The 27917-nt window shown below is 41.1% G+C and overlaps 1 protein-coding gene across 1 annotated transcript; it reads left to right on the plus strand.

Annotated features, from left to right (window-relative positions):
* Positions 1-27731, plus strand: LOC139920201 (HHIP-like protein 1). Its single transcript, XM_078284264.1, has 15 exons — positions 1-309; positions 11411-11690; positions 12285-12564; positions 13159-13284; positions 13578-13721; positions 19537-19649; positions 20194-20334; positions 20987-21061; positions 21485-21611; positions 21877-22022; positions 23203-23284; positions 23875-23957; positions 24236-24436; positions 24629-24727; positions 25919-27731. The coding sequence occupies exons 1-15, from the start codon at positions 1-3 to the stop codon at positions 26722-26724; spliced, it is 3012 nt and encodes a 1003-aa protein (XP_078140390.1). The 3' UTR covers positions 26725-27731.
* The last annotated feature ends 186 nt before the right edge of the window (positions 27732-27917 follow it).

The raw sequence follows: 27917 nt of genomic DNA on the forward strand, positions 1-27917 counted from the left end.
ATGACCCTAAGGACCGGCCGCTCTCCCCGGCTCATCCCGGAGACCACCTCCCTCTCCCACCTCCCTGTGCTCCTCCTGCTGTTGCTCCTCCACACCTGGCCGGGGAGCTGTCACCCCCAGTGCTTGGACTACAAGCCTCCGTTCGAGCCCCGTCACCCACTGGTCTTCTGTAAGGAGTACGGCAAGTTTGGATGCTGTGATCGGGAAAAGGATGAGGAGATTTCAAACAGGTTTTACACCATAATGGACAACTTTGACTATTCGGGCTATGTCACCTGTGGCAAGTTCATACGCAGCATTCTGTGCCAGGTAAGAGAATCATAACATGTAATTATATCAAAGATACTACTTGTGTGAATTCATCACATTTGATCATAAGGCCAAGCTGTCCTCTGCTTGACACCTGTCACCTGTATATGTGTGTGTGTGTGTGTGTGTGTGTGTGTGTTCATAGTGTAAAGACACTATCATAGAGCATCCATATGTTATAGGGATACCATTTGTTGTTAATCACATTTGATTGTAGGACTCTCCTAGACTTTATATAGCAAAATGGGTAATATACAACAATCAATTATCATTTCACTGGTCACATACACCTGTCACATCCTAATGTAAAGGAATATAAGACTCACCTCATATGGTTTATTGTAGGAACCACCTAAATTTAGATTTTTCTCAACTAAATAAAGAGGTGCATCTTTTCCACCATGCACAGTGCCAGACCTTACCTGTCCCTCATATAGAGGACAGTTTAATTTTGGCTGACCGGGCAAGTTTGGTGTCCCATAGCTATCCAGTGTATTACACCAAGACCTCCTTTAACATGTCACAGGGCACGTTCACACCAAGCATCTTTAGAGCGGTTTATTCGAACTCCGGAGCGTTTACTCCTTTAGTTTGGTTTGTTTGGTGAGAATGAAGCCATTTGAACTCACACGCACCAAATAACTGCACCAAGACGCCTGGCTCGGTCCTCTTCCACGCGAACTGTGTTGCGGTTCGTTAGGAGCGGCAAAGTAATCCGAACGAACTAACAGGAAACCCAAAACATGCGGTGTAAAGAGACAGAGGTTGCCATCTGTTACACAGCAGTTACACATGCTTGGAAAGCCTGGCTTAACAAAATGAACTGAGGGAAAACCGCAGTGTTGACTGATGTTCGTATTCAGCTACATCTTCATGTGCTCTTGATTGTATGAACACCAGAGAAGGTAAGTTATGTCAAAGAGAACAGACAAGTCCATCATGCTTACTTCAAGTTACAGGGACTGGAATCGGATTTGCTTTGACTCCCCCTGCAGCAAACTCTACAGGATGACAGGTTACCAAAACTGTCCAGTAAACAAATGACTTGTGAGTCCATGTGACTTATGTTTACAATCCTGGGTTCGCTTGTAATTGGGCTGTGTGAACCTAAATGAACCGAATAGAAAAAATGCAGTGCAGCAAAGTAAACTTTTCCACTTTGGTTTGGAATAAACAAAATAAACTATAGGTGTGATCGCACCATTAGGACCAAATCCAGAAGGAATCCTTGAGGCCAAAAGTTTGAAACTGAGTTTTTGACACTGAGACACATTTGTGAGACAACAAAATCTCTCAGCACACCAAATTATTTACTTGAAAATGTCAAACAAAACTTGAATGAAGCACCTTCACTAAGCTTTGCACATAACGTGGTACATTTACAGTAAATCTACAAGGAGTAAACCATCCTTCAGCCCAGACTCACATTTGCTGAAAACATTTCTTTAGTGTCCTCTCTCAGATGAGACAGGCATGAACTAGCTAGTCACCAGAATTTGAAATACATGACAAAAATGGAAGCACTTTAGTCGGCTAGTAGTAGTTTTAGTAGAAATAGTAGTAGTTTTGTTATGTTCAAGACATCAGAAAGAAAACACACAATGAGTGCCATGTGTTGATTCACTAAGTGTAGTAACACTAGAAGGTATAATTAGTGTTACATCAACCAGGGAAGGATTTTAGGATTCTGGACACTGCCTTCTCTAGACCATCCTCATTAAACCCCATTCAAATTCTGGCTAGTGAGTATAATTTTACATTAGCCCAGGCTGAAATAAACAGGCCAAAGGGCTGGCACGTGAACAGCATGCCCATCCTCGATAACAACACGGACAAAGTGGAAAAACAAACTGCAAATCTTCCAGACAGTTTGAAGTTTTTTACATCATACACTATGTTAAGACAGTGACAAATCCTCTCACCCCTAAAATATAGGTTTCTATCATTGTGGTAATTACAGCCTACAGTAGTTCTTTCCAAGCAGCGCAGGCTGCATCTTGGGTCGAATGACAGCGCTGCAGCGTGCACATGGCTTCCAACTGTCAGACTCACTCAGTGAGACACGGCAGAGTGCAGAACGCTGAAAAGATGAGAAGCTTAGGAAGTCTTTTTTTTTTTTTTTATCATATACAGGTATTTAGACTTAACAAACTCATTTAAAAACACTGTAAATACTGCACTGCACAGATAATTTTGTTGGTTTCCAGAAATTTCATGTCTTTCAAACCGATAATGTAATAAGTGGAATTATCTTTAAAAGCCTTTTGCTTCAAGACTTTTTTTCATGTTTTATGATTATTTCTTAAATCGGGCCATAGTTCAGTTCAGTTCACCTTACTTTAGTTTAGCTTAGTTTAGTTTAGTGTAGCTTAATTCAGTTCAGTGAAGTTCAGTTCAGTTTGTTTGTACAATAAAAAACACAAAATGATATTGATAAAACACAGAAAATTTTGTTACACAGCAATTTATATGGGTGTTAGCCATATTCAAGTCATATTGAAACTAGTAAGATTAATAGACATTGCAGTGAGATAATGTGACTTAGAATCGCTTAAAATGAGCTTGATATGTCTGATTTTAAGATGAAATCACTTGTTATTTTTGCAGCCCAGTGATTTGGTGGCCTTAACCATAATACCACAGCAGTTTCAGCTGGGAGCCCGCATGAAAACATCCTCTCTCACCCACAGATCCAGACTAACAAACGCCGCTCTTCTCATGTAGGGGCCCTCAACCCATCTCGCTTGACTTCATGACCCAGGCATTTAAAATAACAAGAAGAGCAAGAAAACCATTCAGCTGTTAAGTTAAATCGTATCATCGGGCATGCTGTGCCTTTAGAAATGTTTATGTAAAATATGATGGAGTTTATTTATTGTGCAGAATATCCAACATTGCTTTGTTACAAAACCTTTTGTTTTGTTTTTTCAACAACATTCCTACTTGTGTTTGGGGCCACTGAAGCCCCACTGCGGTTGTCAGCTGCTGGGTCGATGGTTTGAGGTGGAGGAGGCCCTAGAGGTGGTCAGGTTACCCCACTGCCAGGGCACTTATCCTGGGTAAACCCACCACACTGAGGGCCTCTGTTGCAGCTGCACCGCTGGAGCTCCCTGGCACTGATATCAATGAGAAAGGGATGTGTGTGAGTGTGTGTGTGTGTGTGTGTCTGTGTATGAAGGGCATTTGGGTGTATGTGTGTCAGTGTGTTAGTGTCTGTCAGTGAGACAGGAGAGAGATTGTCATCGTCCCCTTGGGTTAACTGACCAAACAAACATCTATTTCCTCCTCTGGCCAGGAGACAGGATATATCAGGTTCCTGCTGGGGAGAGATAGAGAGAAAAGAGGAAAAGAAAGAGAGTAAGAAAGAGAGACACAGAAGCAGAGAAACAGAGATAAAGATATAGAGAGGCGGAGACAGAGAGACGAAACGAGGCAGAGAATGAAAGAGACAGAAAAACAAATGCAGAGAAGCAGAGAATGATAGATAGATAGACAGATAGAGAGGGGAGATATGAGGTGCTTCTGAGTTCAAGAGTTGAAAAGTTTAATTGTTGAGTGCAGTTGTAACAGAATACTCTGGTATGACTGAAGTTATTGCTCTGCTTTCCTGAACCTCTGACTGCATCCCATGATGGACTACTGTGAGCGCAGATTCAATAAATAACTTTGTAACCAGCCAAAATATTCGCTCACACCAAGTCTCTCTATCTGTTCCTTAACTTCCTTAAATTCCTTAACTGGACACGGCCATGTAATTCTGATTTTTGTGCTTCTAAGTGAATATAAGATTACATTTTCCAAGGCCCTAGGCCCCTTGAAAGCTATTTAAAAACAGTTTTCCTCATTGAGACATGAAGTTTTCAGCTATCAGCAGCAACTGGCAGCATGAAGCAGAGCAGGAGAGAGGGAGGCCATGCAGCACTTTCTCCCTGTTTCTCATTTTGCTGCCCATCCTTCTGCTATGTGGCAGTTTGGACAACGTTGTGGCATCTTTCTCCCTTCTCTTTCCTTTTCCCTCTTTATCTCTCTCTTTCTGTCTCTCTTTCTCCCTGACATACACAGTCGCATTTTGCTGTCCAACTCCTCTTTAAGAAATCAGGGGTAGGGAATGGATCGGGCCGTGTCCGTCCGTCATAACTCAATATCAATATCTCAATATCAATATCTCAATATCAATATCTCAGACACCACTGGTCTGACTTGCAGGGATGATGCATCTTTGCATCTTTGATGCATCTTCGCATCTCTGTTCAAGCGTTTAAACAAGTTGTATTGATTGGCTTAATGACGGCGCTATAATTAAAGATCAAAAACTTTAACTGAAACATGATATATCAGACACCACTGCTCTTTTTTTTAATATAAATTCTGTAAATCTTTTCAAGACCTTCCAAAATCAACTTGCGCAACCCACTGGAGGTTTCCAAACCCCAGAGTATGAACCAATGCCCTACAGTAACTTTGCTGCTGACTGTTGCATTGCCAACTGTATTGTGAGAGATTATGTGTGTGTGTGTTTGTGATCCTTGTAAACACAAATAATTCAGTGCATCCCCCTTGTTAAATGTAGAGTTTACAGGAAAATACATAAATATAATCTTCTCATCATATCATTTCCGTGTAAAGTTTAGACACAGCAAATTGCGCCCTGATTACAGTATCTCCAAATAAAACTGATTATGAAGCTCTCTCTCTCTCTGTGTGTGTGTGTGTGTGTGTGTGTGTGCGCACGTGCATCTTTTTGATTTCCACCACGTGTGTTTCAGGGAAGCCAGTCCAGATCCAGGTTAACACATTTAGCAGACATCTGGTTGCCATCACTCTCTTCTCTCTCTTTAGTATAACAAAGCACAACCATGTGGACTGATCAGTGCAGCATAGCTCTAACTCTAATCCACGTTTATGGTCGCCTACATGGCATCAAGATGTTGCTATCATTGATTTATATTAACTTACGCCTTGAGTCCGAAAGCAGGAAATCTTGACAGTGGCAAAAACCAGTTGGTCAAAAACGGTAAAAAAAAAATGCCTCCTGCCTTAAGGATATGAACAACATGTAAAGAAAGTCACGCAAAGGCTCAGTTTTGTCCTCAAAATCAACTTAGTGAGTCTCAGCTGTGGAGCATCGTGAAGATTTCTTTCTGTGTTTTACACTGTCCACACTCAGATCCAAGATGCAAGTAAATACAAATAAATTACAGTATCAACATCTTGATAATCTAAGCATCTAATCATGCTAGGTTTACGGCTATTTCAGCACTGGACAAAAGCAAATTTTTCTCTTGTTCTAGCAGCTAGGCTTAATAAAACTACTATTGACAACAAATTCGGCACTTGACCAATAGTGTAAAAAATCAGGGTGTAGACCAGTGTTGCTTAAACTGGTTCAGGAACCAAGATTTGTTGTGAGCTATATTTCTATTGGGCCAGGGTGAGACTAGATTGACTGAAATTTGAATCCTATTTTAAGTTTAAAAGCCTCTGTTGTGGATAGAAAGGTTTATGGTGTCAGCCAAGTCTTTTCTTCTGATCAGGGTCCATAACCATACAGTTCCAATTAGCAGTAAAGAACCAGGCTCATTAAAAGGTATTTCTCAGACCATATAAACTTAACAATGACAATGACAAAGATGAGAGAGACAGAGAGAGAGAGACAGAGAGACGGAACGCCAGACGGTAGCCAGATAGACCAAAAAAGTTTTTTTCTTTCCTGCACAAAGCTGAATCCCAGTCTATTCTGAAACGTTTAGTGTAAACACAAAATTATAGTGGTTTGAAGTGGCTGCATTGTTAGAGAACAGCTGTCAGCAGTTACATGCATTTATCCTGCCCAATGATAGTAGGAGTCGAAATGAGTCTCAGACCAATGACTGGTCTTCCAATTTCCAAGGGTCAAACAGGAGAACCTAAGACACCAGGCTCTAGACCAGTGTTGTCTGGCTTAAGATACTCTGTAGCTTTATCTATTACATGTCTCTCATTTCCCCCCAAAACAAAGCCTCTGAGATACTTTGTTTCTTTCTGCCAACAAAGATGATTTGTCAGATGTGATATGAAATAAACATATTTAGCTCAGGAACAGCATCATGCTATACGGTTACGCTAGCATAGCAAAAATGGTGAATTGTGACATAAAAAGTATGTAGTTGAAACCAAAGTTGATTCCAACGAAGGCAAAAAGTTAGAATGAAAGCATATTTTTTCTCCAAAACATCTGCATGACTCTTGCAAACTATAGTGTCCTATTGCAGAGAAGAAATTCAAAATTGAGGAAGTCCTATCCTTGAGTCAGTCAAGCTTCCATCCGCTCCACATCAGTCTGTTCCAAAAGGCTGCTATCATGTCCCGTCCCTTCCAGCTCAGACTGAACACAGCTTTTGTTTTGCCCTGTAGAGCTAAAGCTGTTTCCCAGGCAGGCTCTGATCTCTGCCCAGCGATGTGCTTTCATGTCCTTTAACAGAGAATCTCTGTTACAGTTAGCGGGGCCATTCTAATATTTATTTATTTATTCACTTATCTATTTATTTATTTGATTTTTTATTTTGACCTCATTTTCAGCTCAATGAAGACAAAGTTACTTAAGGACAAATCAAACAAAGCTAAAAACATAAATGCTCTACCGATCTATAGTGACATTACCCATTGCTAGCTAAGCTACACCAGGACGCTCCTTCCAATCGGTAAAATTAAATTTCAGTGGCTTTCCAGAAACAATTGATGATTCCCTATTGACAATTTTCACGTAAAAATGACTTGAAAATGTTAGATGTGTTATTTTTTACGTTTGTTTTTGGAAAACTTTTTCTCAAAGCTGGAACTTCCGCCCGCCATTAATTTAGTGGATGTTTGTGCGAAGGTTGCAAGGTGTTGTGGGATTTCCTACTCCACCTAAGGAACCACTGTGCTTCCTTCAAAATCAGTCAAGACAAGGTACCTTAAAAGATTCCTGTGTCCTTCCTGAATGAGACGCAAGTTGAAAATTCCGACTTCCTACCAAGAAATGCTACCTTAATAGGAAGTTTCCTTGGGTTTGAGACAGAGCCTTTGTCTCTTTTATGTCAGTAATAAACAATCTGTCAGTTAATGGGTCTCTTCTAGCTTGACACAGACAAAAAAAGCAGGGAATGATTTATACGCAGTAAAACCCTGGTACAAGCAGGCACTCTTTGTGCGTGTCTGTCAGTGTGCCTGTGTAAGTGTAGGCTATATATAAATACGTGTGCAATTGATGTACAGATTCTTGTGTGTGTTTGTTTTTTGTGTGCATGTGTGTCATTTTATGTGTGTCATTCTTGGTGTTGCCTGTGTGTGTGTGTGTGTGTGTGTGTGTGTGTGTGTGCCTGTGAGTGTGAGTGTTTGACATCATGTTTGTAGTTAGATTATGCAACTCACTGAGTCATTTACGCACTACAACAAATTACAGTACCCCCCCACCACACACACACACACACACACACACACACACACACACACGCACACAGAGTTTTCCATGTAAACAACGTGGATTTGTTTACATTCATAATTTCACTCGTACAGACAGAGCATGTTGTTAGACCCCATGACTATGTTGAATGAATGTATTTCCTTCAAAGACGTTCGGAAAGTCTTAATTTTTAATGTTTACAAGGCTACAGTGTTTACATCCGGATGTCAGTGTGGCAGCTCGGAGAGGAAGCTCCCGCCAGCTGCAGGTGACCATACCAGCACATCATTTACTTTCCAGCTCAACATAGGATTGTAACACAAGATTGTTACACAATTGTAACACAAGTAACATAGCTAGACTAGCTAGCAAGCTAACTTACCAGTCAAGTAAGATGAATGCTATGTCCTCATCGGTATGAAATGCTTTCTCTAACTTCACTTTTCTCCACCGATCAAAAGCTTCTCCAGTATTGTAATACCATGTGTCCGAATTCAGTTGTGTCTCTTTCTTCTGCCGTCATGGTTATTGTAGGCCTACACACAATATTGTATCACCTCTGTGTTTGTGGCATGCTCGTACGTCCTTGTACGCGTGCTTGAAAACCATGTGCTAACTGTTTTTGTTGTTGTTTAGGGACCCTCTTTGCTCACTAATGCCAATAGTGGCTGAAAACTCTGTTGGTCATCGTTAATATCATGACAACATCAAAGCACCTCACCTCATGCTGTATGAGTAGCATTCACCCAGTTTTTGACTTCTGATCTTCTAAACAGATTACTAGCTACTAGCTACATGTTTGCTGGTGTCAGGTGAAAACTACGGAAGCATAATGCATTCACTTAAGAAAAAAAATTTGCCCTGTTTTTCTGAATTAACAAGATAATTATCTCAGAAAAACAGCAGAATGTTTTTTTTTTTTTCAAAAATGCTCTGTTTTTCTGAATTAACGAGATAATTATCTCAGAATTCTGAGAAAAATTTTCATGGAAAAAAATAATTCTGCTCTGTTTTTCTGAGATAATTATCTCGTTAATTCAGAAAAACAGAGCAGAATTATTATTTTTTAAAAATGCTCTGTTTTTCTGAATTAATAAGATAATTATCTCAGAAAAACAGAGCAGAATAATTTTTTTTTCAAAATGCTGTTTTTTCTTAATTAACGAGATAATTATCTCGTTAATTCAGAAAAACAGAGCAGAATAATTTTTTTTTCATGAAAACTTCTCAGAATTCTGAGATAATTATCTTGTTAATTCAGAAAAACAGCATTTAAAAAAATAAAAATAAAAATTCTGCTCTGTTTTTCTGAGATAATTATCTTGTTAATTCAGAAAAACAGGGCAATTTTTTTTTCAAGTGAATGCATTACGCTTCCATAGAAAACTGCATCTCCAAAAAGTTACATTTTCAGGAATTAAGAAAGAAGTTGTTATCTTCACATTTGATGCCCATGCAATTTTGGAATGACATAATGTATTTTGAATGATTTCATGGGTGCTAGTGTCATTAAACTTAGTACGCAGATGATTAGGTCAACTTTTATTTCAACTAAGAAAATACAAAAGAGAAACTTGGTATCAGCAGTGAGATGAGCATTACAGTCCTTTTGAGAAAATGCAGGTTGGCAGTTTGGTTATGGAGGCCATGTAGAAGCAGTGGCGGCTCTTAAATCAGGGAGCCAGTCTGGGGCCAGCTGTTATTTTGGGAGTAGCAATTATTTTAAGCTTAACAGTTGTATATGCATGGTTTGAAAAAAATAAATGCTAGTTTAAGCAAATTCACGCTACGTTGCAAAAAAATATGAATAGTTAAATGCATTTTACAATAATAAACAATGAGAATACTCATTCACTAGACATTTTGTTTATGACTGACCATGAAGGCATCATAAATAGAAAATGTCCTCTTTATCTTAATACAATTTTCAATTGATTTGAGGTACAAAAATCTGTTGAACTGACTACATGCTCTTATCTCCTGCCGTCTGTGTAAACTGATGAACCTGGTGGTCCAGCGCTGGTGGGAGCACATCGCTCCTCTGTCTCTCTCTGTGCCTCACTCTCTACCTCTAAGTCTCGTTCTGCTTCATTCTCAAAGTCTTTATCGGTCTCAGTTTCCTGCTCTCCTTCCTGCCCTGTCTCTGCCTCGCTCTCCAGACTGGTCTCTGTGTCTGAATTCCTCCCTTCTTGCTTGGTCTCTCCAGATCTTCCTCTGTCCTCGGACCTCAGACTTCCTTGTTATGTTTACATTTTATCATAAAAAAAGGACATTATGTTGTTGATTTTCTCTCTCTCACAGGGCTGACTAACTAGGCCAAAATGACCAGGAAAGTTATCATACTCTACATTGTGAAATTACATGAACATAAAATTAGTGACAGCGTTTTATGATCAAAACAGTTGACCAGTTAAGATGGATAATGTAGTTAAGCCTCTACATAGCGTTGGCTGAAGCAAACTAAACGTCACAGCAACAATTTGGCAACGATTTCCAAAATTCGGTATTTCAATAGTGTTTAAAGCTGTAGCAGTGGGTTCCTGGTTAAAACCTTCTGTACCGACAACATTTCCAACTTGTCTAAGGACAAATAGTGAAAACTACCTAAGCTTGAGACTGTGACATAATTCAACAGACAGTTCCTTGCTATATATTATGTTTTTATCTGTCCTTGTGAAATGAAAGCGAACATACCCAAGTTACTGCTTTGGCTAAATGTGCCAAAAAGGACCTTTGGAAAAGTGTGTGACCATTTCAACAAACTACCTTTTCAGAAATGCAAGACTTGAATGAAATATATGATGTTCTAGCCTGCAATGAACTAAAGCCAGACATTTCCCATCATGATTGCTCCCACTGGGCTGCAGACACTGACTCGTCATGACATAATTCCTAAAGGCTGGGAGTTATTATGACAACTTAGCACCAAAGGGTGCTGTGCTCCACCAACACCAGTCAGCATTTTACAAAATTAATTCACTTGGTTAATTACATCTAGCAAGAGGCTCACACTAGACTTCTCAGCTGATATCCTGATTTTATGCTGCTATTATCTGCTGCTGGCTCTGCTCCCTGGTGATGACTGGTTAGGCTGATCTGGCACTAAGTGACTAAACGAGAACCAGTCAACCTCATGATGGTTTGGGTGTCGTGCCTCCCCATGCTGGCAGCTCACCATGCTGGGTGTGGACAGTGTGGTTGTGACTTAATAACTGACTGGACCTTCCTGAGATCCATTTATACCAAGCTACACTCAAACACATGGGCTGGATATAGCCTGGGCCTGACCAGCCATGGTGAGGTGGCTAGGAGCTGTGGTGGAATGACTACACACATCCTTTACTTTAATTCTGCCATAAACATAGTGGAATAAAAAGAACGTTACTGCTTTGAAAGGTAATGCAGTAAAAGTCTCTTAAAATGCAATACCCAGACGAGTACAGTATCTCTGTAATTCTAGTCTAAAAATACCTAGTTTTCCTCCAACCCAGATGAGGATCTGCAAAGAACGGAGCAGAAACATCTATCTAGAGTTATAGAGATTTAATAAAATATATTTAGGTATTGTCCAAGTTTAACATCTATTCTGTATTTGCCTTCCTGGTGAAATAGAACATTGATCTCAATAGGATTTCCAATACTCCAGGTGTCAAATCAAATGCTCCTTTCCCCCATCAGGAGTGTTCTCCATACGCTGCCCACCTGTTCGATGCTGAGGATGCCAACACACCTATGCGGGTGCTGCCCGGCCTGTGCGGTGACTACTGCTCCGACTTCTGGCACCAGTGTCGGTACACTCTGAGCCTGCTCGTGGAGGACTTGGGGAGGACAGAACCTGGCAACTTTGCCCAATTTCTCAACCTGACCTCTGGGATAGAAGAGGATCGCCGAAGGTTCTGTGACTTTCTGGAGCTGAAGGACAACCAGTACTGCTATCCTAATGTACTGACAAATGCAGGTAGGGTGTATATACACGCTTGGGTGTTCACCAGCACACACACACACACACACACACACACACACACACACACACACACACACACACACATACACAAACACATACAAGTCAAGTTTATTTGTATAGCCCTTAATCACAGTTACAGTCTCAAAGGGCTTCACAAGAGCCACATTTTGAGACGATAAATGAAAACGATAGCCTCCCAACATTAGACCCTCAGTGGCCAACAAGGCAAAACTCCCATGAAAACCTCATTAGGAAAAGAAGTGGAAGACATCTTGGGATGGGCCTCACAGAGAGGGATCCCCCTTCCAGGACGGCCAGGTGTGCAACAGGTGCTGAGTGGGCAAACACAGATAACAGAAATCAGAAATCAAATCAAAACAGAAGGAAAGGCAAAGCAAGGCAAGGCAAACTTTATTTATATAGCACATTTCATACACAGGGCAAATTCGATGTGTGTTCAACAGAAAGAACATAAAATAGACAGAATAAACAGAATAAGAATGCTTGGGTGAATATCTGGATCTGGTGCAGGGGCATCAACACCAACTCCTCTCTCCTCTCCTTGTGCATCCCCTCTTCCCTCCCCAGAGCTAAACGCTAACCTAGGCTTGGTGCGTGAGGATCCTGAGGGCTGTCTGGAGCTGTGCCTGCAGGAGGTGGCCAACGGGCTCCGTAACCCCGTGGCCATGATCCACGCAGACGACGGGACGCACCGGTTCTTTGTGGCGGAGCAGCTGGGCTTTGTGTGGGTTTACCTGGCCAACGGCTCCAGGGTGGACCGTCCCTTCCTCAACCTCACCGAGGCCGTCCTCACCTCGCCGTGGGCTGGGGACGAGAGGGGGTTTCTCTGCATGGCCCTACATCCAAGGTTCATACTTCTTTAACAACCATACTTCTTATCTTATTAGGGTTAAGAAGAGAGACCTTTTCCACAAGGCTCAGAATAATTCATTCACCATTATTAACTTAAATGTATATGTATGGTTTCACTTTTAAAAGGACAGATGCACTCACTGACATTTTGCAAGCAACAGCCTGTTGCTTTGTATCACAATAATTTAGCTAATAGTAGCTAGTTAAGAGTATTATTTACTATTAAGTAACTTAATGATACTTATTTAGGTGAACTAGGCTGGCTATGCACTAACTGCAACATTTCAACAAAAAACAGAATATTCTGCAAGAAAATGCCAGTTGTGCTGTAGCACAATATTTACTGTAGCTAATTCAAACTATACTAGTTTTCAATACCCATTTTTGCAGCATATTGGTATGCATTACATGGTCGTGCTCAGGGCACTCTGTATTTGGTACTGTTGTAACTGTTGGGATTGACAGCAACACTTCAACTATTAGATGGCCTGGCTCTGGCAATCCACTGTGCCATCCACATGAACTGTGTGCCAGTGTGAAATATGGCTTAGACATTTACATCAGTAACCAGCTTTCTTCCTGTTCATAGGTTTACCAAGGTCAGAAAAGCCTACGTCTACTACTCTGTATCTGTCAAGAAGGAGGAGAAGATACGCATCAGCGAGTTCACACTGTCAACCCACGATGATAACCAGCTAGACCACTCCTCTGAGAGGTGAGGGGGAGTTAAGAGAGAGACACAGGAGTGGAGACAGACAGAGAGAGGGACACTGTGTATCTTCATGCTCACATGTGCTTGCTGTGCATGCATGTGTGTGAACTGTATGTTTCTGTGTGTGTATACTCACATGTGCTTGCAGTGTATTCATGTATGTCTCAGTGTGTTTTCATGTATCATGTGCCATACAGCGTGCATGTGTTTCTGTGTGTGTGTAGCACATATGTGTGCATGTGTGCGCGGTGTGTATATTCATCCACCTCTATCCCCATATCTCTCTCTCGGTTTAGAACCATCCTGGAGGTGGTTGAGCCAGCATCCAATCATAACGGAGGACAGCTTCTCTTTGGCCATGATGGTTATCTATACATCTTCATTGGTGATGGTGGCCGTGCCGGGGATCCCTTTGGAAAGTTTGGCAATTCTCAGAACAAGTGAGTGTAATTAAAGGACCCCGTCTGTGCTTATGACTTCTACCATACTGCCTGGTGTACGAGTGCACACTGTATTTCCCTTATGCAGGGCTCTTGGGGCTCTGCGCCACCTAAACAGTGCATACCGTAATTCTCACAGCAAAAAGTGTCACGCACAAACAAACAAATAAACACATAAACAAAGGCACACACAGAGCCTGGCTCCTCCAGAGCAGCTAACAATTACTAATAAACTGATAATAAGCTGCACCTCCATTATAACAATGCCTGCCAAGGAAGAATTTGATTGATAATTTTTTGCACAATCATACTCTGCTCAAAGCTTCAACTTTATATCTAACTGGTTGGCAGATAATGAGAATGCGAGAAGTGGCAGTTCCACGTGTCAGGGGAAATGACTTACCCAGATGAGATAAACATATACTTCTGATTACTGAAAATGAAGGTGCTCAACCAACCTCCTCATTTGACGCAGAGTTGTTGGCTACAGAAAAAATAGTTTCACAGAATACCAGAGTCTATTTAGGACCGGTTTAGTTAGGGCCAGATGATGGCATATCTGCCAAGGATGAGTTGCGAAAAAGAAGAACCTATTCCAGCTAATTAAAGTTTATTGAAAAGGATTAAAATAATAGAGAACATAAACTGAAAAAATTGGGGAGATTCCTGAGAAATAACAGTGGCAACTATGAATGATGGCTTTTTAAATACCAGTTATCCCACACTATGAAACTTCACACAGCCCTAGGATATAAGATATCCTGGCTGGGATCCCACTCATCCCTCCTACTGTTCTGTCTGGCACATATAAGACTCTGACAGCAGGAGGCAAAAGATTTTGTAGCCTGATGAAATGAAAACTGAACTCCTCAGCTGTAATGCACCACCTCTGGCAGGAACCAGGCACAGCTCATTACCCATCTAACACCATTCCTACTGTGACATGGTGGTGGCAGCATCATGCTGTTGGGGTGACAGGGACAGTGACAGGGACTGGGAGACTGCAGTATTATTATTTGAAATACTTCTCAAAGTTTGTTTTTTTTAGTCAACGTGAAGTACCAAGTGGGTGGGTTTGCCTTTTAGTTCCATAGTGTTTTAGTGTAGGCAAGTTATCATTCACAACTGTATTTTGGTAGCTTTCAGACAACATTCACTGACTGGACTAATATGTGTAATCTGTGCTAAATATCAATACATGACAAACTCCACCCATTTGGCCCTTTAAGGAGGGCAAAATGAACACTGCAAAACTAAAAAAAGTACTTGCAAATACTATTTTACCCAATTACTATTTTACCCAGGTCTGATTGTAAGCATAGAGGGAACAATAAATTGAGCCAAATACAGGCAAATTCTTGAGGAGAACTTGTTTTAGAGGGCCAAAGACCTTAGAGTGGCACAACAACTGCAACGGGACAATGATCCTAAGCATACAACCAAATCAACACTGGAATGGCTTCTGAACAAGAATATGAAAGTCCTTGAGTGGCTCAGTCAATGACCAGACTTAAAGGTATAATATGTAACATTTCCGCATTAAAATATCTAAAAACGACTAGACCTATGTTATATATTTTGTTGAGTTGTGTACTTACATTATCCCAAATGTTTCCAACAATGTTCAAACCCAGAGAAATCCGTAATCTTATTCAAGGTAACGGTGCGTTTCATTTGGTCGCCTGTCAATGGCGTCATATCCCCTTTACCCCCTAACTTCCGGGGAAACACGGGAAACACCAGATGATACGTCAGAGAGTGAGGAAGGAAGTCGGCCAACTAGCTAGCTAGCCACTCTAGCCACTCTGTTGTTTTTTTCATTCTATTGTTTTTATTGCTCACTCGTGATAGATCACGATTATTCATTCCCGTTTGCTGCGCATTCTGTTGCCGAAGCTGTCCCCGTAAAAAAACTCCCATGATCCCACGCTACTTCACGACGTCATCAAACTACGTCTTTGTTATTGCTTTGATTGAGAGACCCCTAGCGGCAGAAATTACATACTGTGCATTTAAATCCCATGTGTGGAATGACTTAAAGATAGCTGTTCAGACGCTCCCCATCCAACTTGACCAGGCTTGACCATGGAGAAAATTCCCAAATCCAGATGTGCCAAGCTGATACAGATGTGTCCAAGAAGACTCAAAGCTGTAATTGTTGCTAAATATTATTCTACAGTATTATTACAAGTATTGACTCAGGGAGTTCAATACTTATTTAAGTGAGGTTCTATATTTTACATTTTACATTTTACATTTACATTTGCAGCTATTTCTAAAAACGTGATTTCAGGTTGTTATTATGGAGTATTTTACAAAAAAAATCTCAGTTTAATCCATTTTGTATTCAGGCTGCAACAGCACAAAATGCAGAAAAAGTCCAGGGGGTTGAATACTTTCTGAAGGGACTGTATATCTGCATTAACAGGGCAGAAAGTATAGCGTGCCATCACATGTTTATGCCGAGGGCAGAATGCACTGTCCAGTGATTACGAGACAGAGGTTTCCATTTATAGACTAAATATTTTTGGTACTTGAAGATGGAGGATGATGGGTGGATGTCAAATCCAATTCATTGACCAATTCACATCTGCAATGACTCATTGTATACTCGTGCGTAGAGCAGCATTTATGGATGTGTTTTGTCATCGGTGGGTGTCAAATATCATTGACCAATTTACACCTGGATTGACTGGGCAGAGATGATTGGTTGTTTTCACTCTTGCTGTTTTGGAATGAAACAAAGGATTGAAACAAAATTAGTATTTGGTGGGAGGTAAAATGGCTGCAGATGGGAGCTGTGACATCATTTGAAAGCCATGGATAGATGGCGTGATATGTTTATGCCGAGGGCGGTGTGCAAGCACTTTATGGACCTTTTATTAAAGGGACTTCAGGGCATTATTTCCCTTTTACTGTGTTGGCAAACATTATTACTCACCTCCCAACCCTCATGACCTTTATATTATGAGTAACTACTATACAAAAACATACATTCAATACATATAGCTGTATCTTAAGGCAGTGTGCGTGTTTATAGTGTACATCTATGTGTTTGCAAGCTTGCATGTTAATTTGCACTAATGTGTGCATCCATATATCCATTATTTACTATTGTGTGTGCATTTCTCACTGTAATAAAGGGCAAACCTATTTTCTGTGTCTCTAAGGATAAAACTCTTTCTTGGGTGAGCTAGTTTATCAACTATCTGGCTATCTAACTGTCATTCTCGATTCTGATTGGCTGTCACATTTGATCGACCCACAATGGCTGATGGTTTTAATTTGAATTACAGTCGCAGGAGAAAGAGGTGGGAAATACAAATATTACTAGTCATTTACAGTATATGTACCATCGCACAACAGTACAACGTGCATGTGGAGCTGACAAATATTAGGACAAAATCTGATATGACTATGATATAAAATGGAAAAAGTGTATCCATTTAGTTCCTCATATTAAGAAAAAAAGGTGGCTAAACCTAAACCTTCTTCTTCTGTCATGCATTATAATATTACTGGGATATGTTGCTTTTTTCTGGTGTGTAATTCATACATCTCTTGTGTTGACTCTATCTGTCCTAGTTACTAAAGAAAAGACTGATTGTGTTCTTTTTGGCAGTGGTAATCTGTATTAAAATAATTTACGAGTATTCATAACAAACGTTTTATCTGTGAGTTTAGCTCAGGCATTCAGGCAGCCCGTCCAGCATGACAAACTCTCAGCAGCACAGAGCAATGTGGACCTTCGGGGTCTGAGAGACAGGCAGTACAGCCACACTGAGGGGCCCACATGACTGACTGACCCCTTCAGAATCAACATTACCCACAATCCAATATAGGGAGAGGGCCCCATCTGAATTCTTGCAGTCGGGTCCATTGTGACCAAGCTCCATCAGTATAGCCACTTCTCTGAGACAGAGCTGCTACTGTAATCGCTGTTAGCATTGGCACTGCAGATTGCCTCAAAAGTAGTCATAACAAGTCATTTTTTGACTAGCTATAGGTGTAAAGTAGAAACTTTTTTCCTATAATGTTGCAAATGCCAGGGGAAGAAAAACTTATTTTGTATGAATCATTAATTGTTGAATAAAGAAATGCAAATCAGGTCTCCTGTGAAGTTAAATGAGACTAAGTTTATAGCATTTGGCCACAAATAACATTAAAGGTCATGCTAATGTTCTGGATTTACTGCCATAGTTAGTTGTCTGCTGTTGGGTTCAGTCTGGACTGGCCAAAATGCCACTGCACTTTGGCATGATGCAGTAGAGGCTGCAGAGTGTCAGTCTTGGCACCAAAAGGTTTCTATGTTGTTCAGCCTGGCATGAAAACCAGACTGGCACTGTAACCAAGACTAAGCCAGTCAAAACTGTGACCAAATTGAATAATGCTACTTTGAAAATGAAGTGAAGTAGCCATTATAGAAGTGCCTCCAGTCTGCATCTGTCTTGCATTTGTACTGCAGGAGATGGATCTGCTGCAGAATCATTATAGTATTCATGTATATGTGTGCATTTCTAAGTAGTAATAAGTAGCAGGTCAAGTTGTAGTATTAGTAATAGTATTGTTTAGTTGTAGCAGTAGTAGTAGTACTGTACAGTAAGTAAAAGAGCACCTTAGGGAAATATGCGCTATGCTATTTTCACACCAAACCCAAATGTAGTTATGACAGTTATTGGCTGGTCAGAACACATAGGACAGGTGTCATGCACATGGATTAAGCTTTATATGGGTCTAAATGCTAATCTACAACATCTAAATTGTATTCTACAAGCTTTTTGCTAAAATAAATTTCTAGTCTAGTAGTAGGCCATGAAACCATTGATACAAATACAACACCATAAGACACACAGATAGGAAGAGGTACAGCTACAAATAAAGCAGGCTGACCCTTTCAGTCACTGTAACCAGTTAGTGGTAAGTGAGGCCAGTTTCAAACCAGTGTGTCTGATTACTCAAGCCAAGTGAACTGCAAGTAGTTTGGCCACATCTTTTACCATCAATGTTATTGTTTGGCTCCCCTTGCCTGGGGAATATACTGAAAAACTAAGGAAGAAACTCCTCAGAAGCAGGTTCATGACCCATAGTTTAAGAAACACTGCTTAGTTCATCTGAAGTTGCAGGCAATTTTCACTAGAAGTTTATAGTTTAGCTGTTTTGCTGTTTCTGAGGGGAGAAGAGATGAGAGGTTTTGTTGACATGCTGTATTAGCCGTGCTGGGGATGAGGGAGGCTACACTGCCAAGTCTAATATTGACACTACACACTGCGGCCGCCACACACTGGTATGTGGAGGGGAAAGAGAGAGAGAGAGAGAGAGTGGGAGGCGGGGATGGAAAGAGGGAGAGAGGGGTATGTAGAGGAGAGAGAGAGAGGGGAGGATAGGGAGAAGGGAGTTGAAAAGATGTGAGGGAGAGAATGTGAGAAAAGTGAGGGGAGAGAAAGAACTGAGGGAAAGAGCGGGGAAAGAGCAAAGGGGGATGCAAGGAGAGAGGGGGGAAGGAGGGTAAGATAGGAAAAAGGAGAAACTGAGGGGGAGATGAAAAGAAGCTGAGGAAGAGAAGTGGAGAACAGGGTGAATGGGATTGGGGTTAAAAAGTGAGGGGACACTGAAGAGAGAGATTCAAATGAAATTAGGATTAAAAGGAAAAGGATTAAAAGATTCAGGTCAAGTCCAAGTCTTACATGGTAGTCTATGTCATGCCTAACAGTAACACACTCATGTGCTCACTCACTCACCACTCTGTCTCACTGCCTCTGACAGTCTTTCTCACTCACTCATCTACCTTCTGTCTGTGTTTACTGTACATGTGCAGGTCAACCCTCCTTGGCAAGGTGCTGCGTATTGATGTTGACAACAACGATGATGGCGCCCCCTACAGCATTCCCTCAGATAACCCATTCCTGGGGGAGAAGGAAGCACTGCCAGGTTGGTACACACCAAAAAAAGCTACAACATCCTATATTTACCAAATAATCAGGATGTAATGTAATTATATCAAGTAACACTTAAGATGAACTCCAGTGTGTAACACACTGATAAGAGCTTCATACACCAACAGCTACATGCCACAATTGTGAATACTGATTCAGTCCTTATGTTAGCTTTCTTAAAGCGTTTCTATGATTTGTGACAAAGCAACAGGGAACAGCGTGTCACTTTATTGAGGGAAAATAAATCAGAAAATCAAAGTGAATGTCCTCCTGGGCATTGTTATTTTTAAATGGAAAAACATACCTTCGGGCAAAATCACATGTTCATTGATATTTCACAACTCAAAGCATTTTACACCTGGAAACACAACACCCAGATAACATCACATCTAAGATGTTGATCAGCCCTGTCTCCAGAAATATAGGCCTTTTCTGTCTATATCCAGTTATTGTCATTCATTGATTCATTCAGGAAGTCTATGCCTATTACGTCAATAACATCTAAACCTTTCTTTCTTTCTTTCTTTCTTTCTTTGCAGAGATCTATGCTTACGGAGTGCGTAACATGTGGCGTTGCTCCATAGACCGTGGAGACTCTGCTACGGGCCGGGGGCGAGGCAGGATGTTTTGTGGTGACGTGGGACAGAACAAATACGAGGAGGTGGACCTCATTGTTAAAGGTACAGTATGATGACACAGGTTTGAAGAAGCATTTCACTTTGGAAAGAGATTTCACTTATTAGAATGAATACTACCATAGGATTTCAGGAGCCAGCTTCAGTGGAGTTTCAATGGATATGGAGTGAGTAGATAGTGACAGAATTTCATTGTGTGGTGAACTGTTCCTTTAAGAGGCACGGCCCTTGACACAGTCAAATAATATGGGACTACCATTTTGATGTGATAACATTATGATTTTTAGACTAGGTTTTCAAAACAAACGTGATTGGAGGAGTGTAGCAATCATGATGTGATGACATATTGTGATGATGTGCAGTTGTCAATGCTGGTGACTGTTCATGGGTGAATATCTACAAAGGTATGTGTGCATAAAAGTGAAACTGTTCTGCCAAATTGAAATGATCGTTTTCAATTTAGAAAGCACACAAGCATACACAATGTCTCATGTTTCAATTCCACTTCATCATGGCACTTTCAGCACAGGAATAAAACTGCTTCACAGGTTAAAATTGTGCACTTCTTCAGTTAAGGCTTTCATATTCAACAGCAGTAATGAGCTGTTTGAAAACTCTTTACTGCAGTTGATAAGCTGAGTACATGGGCTTTGTGTTGCTGAGAACTTGCACTAACCATACCAATACACCTTTAAAGGAGGGAACTATGGATGGAGGGCCAAAGAAGGCTTCAGCTGCTACGATCGCAAACTCTGTCATAACTCCTCTCTAGGTGAGTCTGGGTTTCTGGGTTGCTTTCACTCATTTTGGAGTCCCAACATCAACTGAATCCACTATTTACACAAAGGGACACAAAGTGGCCTTTGCAAAGTGGCTGCAGATGGGTGGTAAAATCAGTGGATGTTTTGACTTTCACTTTGAAAACAAATAAGTGGTTACAATGTCTGAACTGTTAATGGGCTGTGAAAACCTCATAACTGTATTTTTAATGAATTTAATGAATTTAATTACATGGTCATTTGTGAGACTTTTCCAAAAATTACCACTGCCTCCTTTAAATATGTGCTGTATATCCTATTTATACTTGGCAGCAGTGCCGGAAAGCACCTATACGTAACTGTAACAATGTCAAGTTGGCAGTTCTAGTGATGAAAAATAGAAACTGATCTGCTGACCTGTGCTCATGCCTATCTAGACGACATCTTGCCTATCTATGCCTACCCCCACAAGCTGGGCAAGTCGGTGACCGGAGGATACATCTATAGAGGCTGCCAGATGCCCAACCTCAACGGACTCTACATCTTTGGGGATTTCATGAGTGGGTGTGTGCTCCTACAACATCTTTCTAAAATACACAACACTTGCACATGTATGCACTAGATTTGTGCAGCACTTTTTCAGATGCTCAAAACAATCGTTCCAATAAGTCAATAAAGAAGTATACTGTCATTTATTCCTTAAATGTATGTTTGTGTGAGTGTATGTGAATATTTGTATGGGTACACATGCATTCATCTATGCTTGTGTGCATATGTGTGTGTGTGTGTGTGTGTGTGTGTGTGTGTGTGTGTGTGTGTGTGCGTTTAGGCGTTTGATGTCTTTGAAGGAGAATGCCGCTACAGGTAAATGGGAGTACAATGAGATCTGCATGGGAAAAGACCAGACCTGCAGATTCCCCAAGCTCATCAACAGTTACTATAGATACATCATCTCTTTCGCTGAGGATGAGGCAGGTACTAACTGATTGTGTGTGTATGTGTGTGTGTGTGTGAGTGTGTGTATGAGAGAGCAGATCACAATAATGTTATTTGCCATGTATTGCCAAGTACAATAAGTATTTATAACTTACTGTATGGAGTGTCACAGTACATATTAACACAAGGTACAAAGAAAGACAGCCTAACATAAGGTGCAAAGAACCAGTGCCAAACATATGATAGACAGATTAAAACTTATATAAACAAATATAGCATGATTGCCAGAAAAATGAAAGCTAAATGGGAGAGCTGTGTGGGAAAGCTAAATGTATGGTTAAATGAGGGTAATGTAAAGTTTAGGGTTAGGATTAGGCATTAAGGTGTTATGGCTTGAGAATATGTGTGTGATTCTGCAAAAAAAGATTTGGATTTTGAGTGGATTTTTTCCCAATATAAAATGACTTTATTGTAAAGGCGATGGACCTTTAATGAGCCTGGGTGGATGCCTTTGGGTTGATGTTGCCAAATTTATTCCAAGCTCTATATTGGTGATGAAAAAAATATTATTTTGCTTGTGCAGAAGTTTTGGAATTTGCTTGTTGAGACATGAAATTACTGATTCCGATACATTAAAATACTTAAGAGCATTTCAGAGTGTGTCAGCTCACGCATTACATATTTTGAATGAGTGTTGGTCAATGCATTTCAATGTTTCGAACATTTAATTTTTCTAAACAACCTCCATGTCTGAGGGGTTCAGATGTTTTACTGTATGATCAGTAAAGAATTATTCACTTCAAAGCTGGTTTGAATTAAATGGATTTAAACAGAGCAGGCTGCCTTGATTTACTAGTGGGAGTGTTGCACATATGCTGCTGGTCTTGAATAATCTCCTCACTAACCCTCCTCTCTCTCTCTCTCTTTCTCTCTCTCTCTCTCTGAGAGAGAGAAGGAGATTAAAGTTTAAAAGTTCAGGCCAAGTCTAACTTCCTCAAACACCCCCACCCCCATTTTAACTGTATCACATTCCTTCTATCTCTTTCTCTTCCTTTCTCCCTCTCTCCTTTTCTCCCTCTCCACCCCCTTGCTTACCCTTGCTCTTTCTGTCTTCTTTCCCTCCCTCTTCCCTTCTCAACCAACCACTCTATTTGTACTTTCTCTCCCCTATCTCTGTCTCCCTCGTTCTCTCTCTCCCTTCTTCTATCTCTCCTTCTAGGTGAGTTGTATTTCCTAGCCACAGGTGCCCCCAGTGCAAGAGCCAGAGCGGGAGTCATCTATAAGATAGTGGATCCTTCCAGGTAGGAAATTGATACAACACATCAGATCAGCAACAATGAACCTTTTATCAAACCTATGGCTGTGTAGTGTTGAAACGTTTTCATTATTGATAGTTTTTTCAATACTATTTTTAAAAGGAAAATGTTTGCTGGTGTTGTCAAGGGCCCAGACTTGAATGTCACTCAATCACTTCTTGTGTTGAAATTTGGTCACTAAGTAAACTCCCACCATGACTGGGCTGTAGAGTGTGTTATGAAGATCCCAAGGTCCAGATGGACCTCAGTCACTCAGCAAGTTGAAACTCCACCTGTGTCTGGGCTGTCAACATGGTACAAAGTGCATTTTATAGGTCTCTGGGTCCTAAATAAACCAAAACACTCAGGCAAAGGCTTTTTGGATGGACTAAATGGACTCAAAATTAATAAATAATCCAGTTAGTTACCTCAACTGTCCCTATAAGATTTTGGGGAATCCATACACTCTATGGGAAAAAAACAGAGTTGATGGCCAACTATTAGCTACAAAGATGATCTTTCTGCTAAGAATCTATTTTGTTTAGCTTACCACTGTGAACTAATGGTGTGTTGAATTTCTCTCCTCGACTACACAGGCGAGCACCACCAGGCAAGTGCAGCATCAAGCCTTCACCAGTTAAGATGAAGGGCAAGCTGATTCACTTCTACCCCAAAGAAGGTAAGGCATATCTGAAAACAATGTTTCTGACTGTCTTTTTATGTTTCTCTCTCTCTGCTATTAGTATTTCAGTGCTGACAGACGGGTCAGCCAGTCACTTTAACATCTGTTCTTCTTGTCAGTGTTTAAAGCCGTCTATACAAACAAATTGTAGTTGATTACATGGCCATATAGTGTGAATTTTGGAGTTATGTTGTTTTTGTCACTCTGTTTGTATCTTACATTTAGATTGTATCTCATGTGCTAATTGCCTTTATTGCTTCCCCTCCTCATTGCAGAGTTTGTGATCAACAAGAAACCGACTACCACTGCTGTTCCCACAACAACTACAAGAAAAACGACAACAACCACAACAAGAAAAACAACAACCAGAAAAACAACAAGAAAAACAATACCACCACCACCACCAACAACAACAACAAGAAAAGCAATACCACCACCACCACCAACAACAGCAACAACAACAACCAGAAAAACAATACCACCACCACCAACAACACAAACACCAACACCAACACCAACACCAACACCAACAACAACAACCAGAAAAACAACACCACCACCACCACCAACAACAACCAGAAAAACACCACCACCACCACCACCACCAACAACAACAACAACAACCACCAGAAAAACAACAACAAGAAAAACAATACCACCACCAACACCAACAACAACAAAAGCAGCCACAACAATAAAAGCAACAACCTCTCCAACGACTGTCCCGGTGACCATGGCAACAACTCCCGCTGTCACCGGCCCCACCCGCAGGCCGGCTGGTGCGCCTGTTAGTCCTACCTTTAGGCCCACTGTTAGGCCTTCCATTAAACCCACCAGTAGACCAGGATCTACCTCGGCCCTGGGACAAGCCACCAGCATCAGACCAGGTCCTCTCTTCTTCTGCGCTCTACTTTTGCTCTACGTTTTAACATTCTAATAGCTAAATTAACATTTTCTGACTCTCCAGGCTTATATTCAAATGCAAGATTCTTTGCAATTCCCTTTCCTGCACCATAGTACCATAGCTTGCCATTTTGATGAAATCACCACACCTTTATCATATGAAATCCTTTTAATCTTTACAAAAAAATCACAATTGTAACAAAACACAGTCTGATCAATATGCTTGCAAGCAAATTGCTGCAACTTTGTCCTTTTACTTGCACTTTTCATCAGTCCTTGCACTTAGTCCGCAAATTTAAATACAAAATATTGCAAAAGTCAATGCAATTGAAAAAAAAACCATCACTGCAAAAACATATAGTTTTGATTGCAATAATCACAAAACAACTGCCAAATCCTGGAGGGACTGACACATTAAAGTAGTATTCACCACTTTGATCAAGTTTTGACTGTTAGTAATTAATATCAATTACAATAGTGTTCAATGTCTCAACTTCTGGATAAGTTTTGACTATTGACTGGTAGCAAAGGACCAATTTTGCCTGTACGGGTGTAGAGAGTGGTGATCAGTTATTTGCACTAGTGTGTTATCGAACTCAGGTACAGAGGAATTAGCTATAACTGAAATAGCATTTTTTCCTAATTTCAACTCCTGCTAATGTGTTATACTTTGGCTGGTACAAGAGTCATAACAGGAGAAAAGGTGCTTGTTTGTGTATTAATAATTTGCACTACTTCCTTATTTAAATCGGGTACAGTGGCATTATTTATTTTAAATAAATCTATTTGCATCTCAAAAAAGCCTCAGTTTGGACATTCATCTTTGTGTGTCTGTGTCTATGTCCTTTCTTTGCCTGTCCTCAGATGAAAACCTTGTATTGAATGGCTTTCATGAAACTTACTCAGCACTTGAATGCAACTTTTAGTTCAAGTAAAAAAAGTAAAACAAAATTACAAAACTGGACATAAAACGATTTTGTCTTTCTGAGGCACTTTAGTTACATTGTTACACTACATATGTTTAAGTAAAGAGGGTGATTCTGTTTCTCCCTCAGGTTATCGCTCAACCGTCATGACTGCAGCCTCCTCTAGGACTGCTCAAACCCCCACCATCATCACCACACCTTCGACTAGGAGACGAGAGGGCCGTCCCCTCCCCCGTCAGAACCCCACCCCGCGTCATCGCAGACCCCCTCAGTACCTCCCTAGTACCACCTCCCGACCTTTAACCACACCTCCCCCGCCATCCACCCTGGGAGTCACAACCTCTCTGAGGCGACCCCAGGCGACTATGATGATGTCCACCGCCCGGCCACCGTACTGGACCCCAAAACCCCCCACATCCTCCAGGCCCCAGAGACCCCTGATCAACACCACACTTCCCAAAGTGCAGGAGGAGAAGCTGCGGCTTGGGGAGAAGCTGGACAACACTGGGGAGGGCAACCAAGTCCATAAGAGTCCCAGAGGGAGAGCTAGAAGTAACGGGTACAAGAGAGGAGGGTGGGGGAGGAGGATACGGGCCGGTACGGTGCGGCTGGTGAGCGCCGACGGTTTATCAGGCAGAGGTAGAGTGGAGATCTTCATCCGCGGGGAGTGGGGGACGGTGTGCGATGACCTCTTCACCAGCAAGGCAGCTACGGTGGTGTGTCGGCAGCTCGGCTTCACGGAGGCGCTGGCTGTGATGAAGCGGGCGGCGCTGGGAGAGGCGGACAGCAGCGTCAGGATCCTGCTGGACGACGTGGAGTGCGAGGGCGGGGAGAGGTCGCTGCTGCAGTGCAAGAGGTCGGCGGTCGGGAAGCACAACTGCTCACATGCGGAAGATGTAGGGGTGATCTGTGGTTATCACACAGAGGAGAGGTGAGGAGGAGGCGAGGTAGAGGTGAGGGGAGGAATAGGAGAGGAGAGGAGGAGACATTGGTGGTTGTCACACGCAAGGAGTGAGAGGAAAAAGAGAGCAGAGGAAGAGAGGACATATAGTTATCACACTGAAGAGTAAAGTGAGGAGCCATGACAAAATGATCTGTGGTTATCACACAGGGGAGGAGTGAGAAGGAGCAAGAGGGAAAAGGGAGGAGACAATGTTGGAAGTGTTTAGGAAGGCTATGACATTTTGACAAATGCAACATTTAGAGGCAATGTAGTTTGGCAATTTTGCCAAAACTGTTGTGAGCAGTGTTTTTCTTGATAGCATTGTCCTTTATAGTCTGTTATCCATATTGATGTTGTTCCATTTATCAAATCCCCATCCACTGCTAAAGGCAAAATTGCCCATCTACATTGCCTTAAAATGCTTCCCATGTATCATGGCCTGTTGGAATGAACATTAAGGGAAAAGGTTAAAGGAGGAGAGGGGAGAAGAAGAACAGGTGAAGACATAGGAGTACTTTGTGCTTCTCACACAGAGAATGGCAAAGAGGATGAAGATCACATCCTATTTCAGACATTCTCTATATACAGTATGTTCCCTTGGTCCAATGCTATTTGGTAAGAAAAACATCTTCACTCTGGCTTACTATTCAATTCAAATACTATGAGCAGTATCCATCTTAGACATCCATAAGGCAATAAACAAACCACAGAATTTTATTTCGAAGGTGCTGTTATATCCAGTTAAAATAGTCGATTGTGTTTGGTGAAGACATTTGTATTTTTGTATTGTATAACCTCAGCAAGTCTATTTTCACATGCAGATGTTTTATAATTTTGCTTTTTGATACAGTTTTGGATATAGTCATAAGATGAAAAAAATCTAACAAGAGATTCTACAATAAGGAAATGCTGGACATCCTGTACAACAAATGGAATAAAATGCTTCCTGTTTTATATGAAGAGATCTGAGGGCACAGGGTGCCTGGCGATATGAATAAACTTCACTGCTAAATGGTTTTCTCACTGTTCCCTGATGCCTGTGTTCTTATGTTATGTAGAGACTCAAAATGAGTCTCAAGCATATTTCTTGTGGGTCCCCATAAGACAACTGCACTTATTTTAATGAGCTGGAGAGCGATGGAAATAGATTCACATTGATTTGTCTCTTAGACAGTCTTATAATAG

The sequence above is a fragment of the Centroberyx gerrardi genome, chromosome 6 (genome assembly GCF_048128805.1).
Source record: "Centroberyx gerrardi isolate f3 chromosome 6, fCenGer3.hap1.cur.20231027, whole genome shotgun sequence".
NCBI classification, from domain to species: Eukaryota; Metazoa; Chordata; class Actinopteri; order Beryciformes; family Berycidae; genus Centroberyx; species Centroberyx gerrardi.